The sequence below is a fragment of the Sinocyclocheilus rhinocerous genome, unplaced genomic scaffold (genome assembly GCF_001515625.1).
Source record: "Sinocyclocheilus rhinocerous isolate Xijiao unplaced genomic scaffold, SAMN03320098_v1.1 scaffold6448, whole genome shotgun sequence".
In the NCBI taxonomy this organism is placed as follows: Eukaryota; Metazoa; Chordata; class Actinopteri; order Cypriniformes; family Cyprinidae; genus Sinocyclocheilus; species Sinocyclocheilus rhinocerous.
The window spans coordinates 21,937-25,880 of record NW_015659111.1 but is presented as its reverse complement, the minus strand read 5'-3'; the positions used below and the strand labels follow the sequence as shown (position 1 = coordinate 25,880).

Genomic DNA, 3,944 nt, shown 5'->3' with positions numbered 1-3,944 from the left:
GCATCTCGTCAGTAAAGCCGGTTCTGTGATTAATAGTAAATCTCCATCACGTGCTTTCAGATGGAGCGGCATTTAATACACAGAGCCGTAGATCACTGCTATATCGCATTCATAATCGCAGATGAATCACATTCGATTATGAACGCGATATTGCGTAGCATGTCAGTGTAAGTGTTTTTATTTATGCCATTAATGTTTTGTTAATACAGCGTATAGCACTTGTCAACTAAATGAATGTAACATGGAAAAGATGAATGCACTTTTGGAAGTTGAATGTAAGGGAAATGTCATTTTAGAATTTCTGTGGTTTAATGTGATATTGTTGTTCATGTATGTTCATGATGAAATTTTCTTTTATTGTTGTAATTAATTTATAGCATTAACAAGATGATGCATGCAATGTGAAAGTTTGAAACAGAAAATAGTGGTTTTCATCTTGCCACTTTCTTCGTAAAGAAAACACATTTTTACTCAAATTAATCCAAATGGATTTATAGCGTTTTGGAACCAAACTCTTCATATATATATTTATTTTTATTTATTTATTTATTTATTTATTTATAATTTTTTTTTATTCCAGAAACTGCTAGATAACAACTGGTAGATGGCAAAGCTGAAATTTCATGTTTGTTTGTTTTTTTTTAGTTTTTAATAAAAAATCTGTTATATTCCAAATGTTATTATAGGTGACATGTAAGTACAGAATAAAAGCTAAAGGTCAGCCATTTGTCAAAACACAGAATCTATAACTAATTTATCCGGTTGTCATTCTGTGAACAGGTTCATGTTTCACAGCTCACCAGTGCTGTTTCCTTTTCAGTAAAGATATGCTTTTTTCTGATGCAATGTTAGGAAATCTGATCCAGGCAACAAAGAATGACTCATAGCCTATATGTTTCTTTGGCTTCTTCTGGTTTACTGTATATTTTCTGGTATAGGTATATTCTGCATGGTATCAGCTCATTTGCATTACCTGCAGACAGGTTTGGGTGCTGGTCCGAGTCCAGACGGGTTGCAGTCCTGGAAGGTGGCGTGACAGAGCAGTGATCTGGCAGCGGGCCTGCAGAATGAGCTCACCCCGTCCAGCTCCCCCCATGCGCTCTGGGCCAGGTACTCCTGAGCGTCCTCCGGGTTTGGAAGAGAATAGTTAAAAAACACCAGCACGTCCCTACGGAGCTCGTTCCGACACACGTCGCCTCTGTATGTGCTGCAGTAGCCTGCGCTGCCTTTGTACAGTCTAAATCAGATAAGACATCACAATGCAACATTAAACACATACTGTGTGGTTTCTGCGTGTTCTGTGTGGTTTTTATCAGGTTGCTATATGGTTGCAAAGGCATTCTGAATGGCTTTTTTACGCATGTTCTGGGTGCCGTTTAATGGTCCAAATAATAACTATTTTAAAAGGAAGTGCGCTTAATTGTAATGAATGTGTACTTGTAGTGTAATTCAGTGTTATTTTAGTATAATTTATATACTAGCATAGACACTCATGTATTTAAGCCCTGTGTTTCCTTTGTTTCACTGCCAGGTATTGTTTATGTTTATGTTTAGTGTGTTCCAGTTTCCAGCAATGTCTCCTACAGTAGTGTATCCTCCATGTTTGAATAACATAGTGTTTTGCTAAGTGTTTTCATTGTGTTACACATAGTTTCTGTAGGAAACTACATAAATATGTGTTTTTGACCTTTTTTTATTACTTTTTATGTGTTTTATAGTTTTTATAAACTTTAGTATGCTTTTTTATTTATTTAGATTTTTTATTTTTTTTTATTTTGCTTTAGTTGTTTTAGTGCTTCAACTTAAACTGAACGAAAACATTCATGCTTATTTTATTTCAAGTAATGATGTTTAATGGTTTTAGTTTTAGATTTAATAAACAATATTATCAGAGTTAATAAATATTATTTATTTATTTATTTATTTATTTATTTATTCCATGGTCTGTCTGAATACTGGATTTTGATTGGCTGGCAGGTATGCATTAAAACCGTTTAATGCACAGGTAGTTCCAAGTCAGTTTAATCACCGTTCCATATCAATGTGCTGCTTTAATTGATGAACACAAACACACTCAAACACACATTAATCTTTTGTCATGCTTTAAAGAAGTGCACTTATTTATATACAAAGTAAATCACATGTACAGTTATTATAATTTTAATTATAATTATAATATTATATTTAAAGTTAATATATTTAAATGTATTTAATTGCAACTTAATCCTTACAAATGTGCAATTACAAATATATTTAAATACTAAGTATTCCATAAAAAACATGGAATTAGGTGTCCGAAAACTTTACATTTAGTTCACACTTAAGTATATTCTTTTGAAATATATTATTACCATCTTAAAGCTTGCTAAAGTAAAAAGAGCACATTTAAATACGTTGGCTCCAATATATGACTTGGCTCCCTCCTTCAATTTACATTTTTTACTCATTTAATTGTGTCAGATAAAACTCTTAAGTCTGATGGTTTTGAAACGTAAAAGCTCTCCTCTCCTCAGAAATAATAACAAACTGTGTTTATGAGATGTTGTGTGTAATTTGTCAAAGAGTAACTTTGCCCTCCATCATTGACTTCTACTAAACAGAATGGTTCAGTTATATAAAGATGTCCCTTCAAGGCTTCCATACATGACTGTCTCATGACTGCGTGCTGACTCATGTACACACTGCACAACTGACAGGAATAAAGTGCAGTTCTCACAATTACTTCATTCTGTGTAACTTCGCTTTAATTGCATCCAGATGATGAATCTGAACAGTCGGATAATAGCTCGGTTTTGACGGCAGGAGTGTACTGCATTGTCCAGCACATGTGTATGTTTGCATTTATCATTTCAATCAACAGAGACGCACTGACTCAATTTGAGTGGCTCTTTCCAGTAAAACAGCTCCACTCAGTGTAAACGCACGCTCTTCATGACCAGTCAGCTTGAGTCATGCAATACACTTTGAGATTTGAAGTTCTTAACAGATTTTGTGAGATTTACCCAGGTAAAACTGTATAGAGAAAAGACGACCACAAGGTCATACTGCATATTAAAGTACCACTTAATAGGATGCAAATTACATTCTTACCTCCATTCTATGGGAAAGTTACAGGATCCAGAGTCCACCACCAGAAACAGACCCAAGAAGAGAGAAGAGCACAAACAATATCTGCTTAATGTCAGAGAGCAACACATCCACGCTGCAGGCCTGAGCATGCTTCTGTGACGCAGTGTTTGTGTGAATGAGACGAGGACACACACAGAGCACGGGGGTCTTTCTACAGATACAGCAGGTGTGAAGTTTAACGGCCCTCCTGATTTTAATGTGACAGGCCTCAAGAACCTACTTCACAGAAGCAAACAGTTTACGGACTTGAGGTCTTTCTTTTTAGATACCACTTCCATAATAAACAAATAACAATCAATATATTTCAGAATAGTGATTGGCCAATAAGTTTGCGGTATACCAGAGAGCCATGTAATTGGTACTTGTTGGTAATTTTTTTGGTAATGTTTGGTAACAAAAAGATAAACACAGGCATATATTATTCAGTTAATTCAATAATTCAGTGCCATATTGCCTAATCGTATTGTACACATTCTCTACATGGCTCAAGTGGCACAAGACGGCTTTTGGGGCATGTTTGTGCAAGGATGCGTTTCGGGGCTTGGAGGAGGCAAAAGAACAGCTATGCAAACATAGGGGAAGCTGAGTGAAATACTGGCAGCAGAAACACAGCTGCTGAAACTTCGAGAGCAGTCACTTCATATTTACACAGAGCACCCAGAGAAGCATATGGCTGAAACAGTGGGTCACAGCGGGTGTGTGTTTACAAGACTTGTTTCATGGGCCTTTATTAACAGAAGCATTTCAAATTGATTTTGCTAAAACATTATGACTGCTGACATCACAGCCTGAAAATAATACACTCCAGTGGTAAC

The 3,944-nt window shown here is 35.7% G+C and overlaps 1 protein-coding gene across 1 annotated transcript in view; it reads right to left on the bottom strand.

The window, feature by feature from the left end:
* The window catches only part of LOC107723318 (muscle, skeletal receptor tyrosine protein kinase-like), a 14,302-nt gene extending 11,084 nt beyond the window's left edge, over window positions 1-3,218 (bottom strand). Inside the window, exons 1-2 of the mRNA XM_016531884.1 lie at window positions 3,091-3,218; window positions 974-1,237 (exon numbers count right to left, since the gene is read on the bottom strand). Coding sequence (XP_016387370.1) covers window positions 974-1,237; window positions 3,091-3,218 — 392 coding nt within the window. The remainder of the gene's footprint in view (window positions 1-973; window positions 1,238-3,090) is intronic.
* Between the last annotated feature and the right edge of the window lie 726 nt (window positions 3,219-3,944).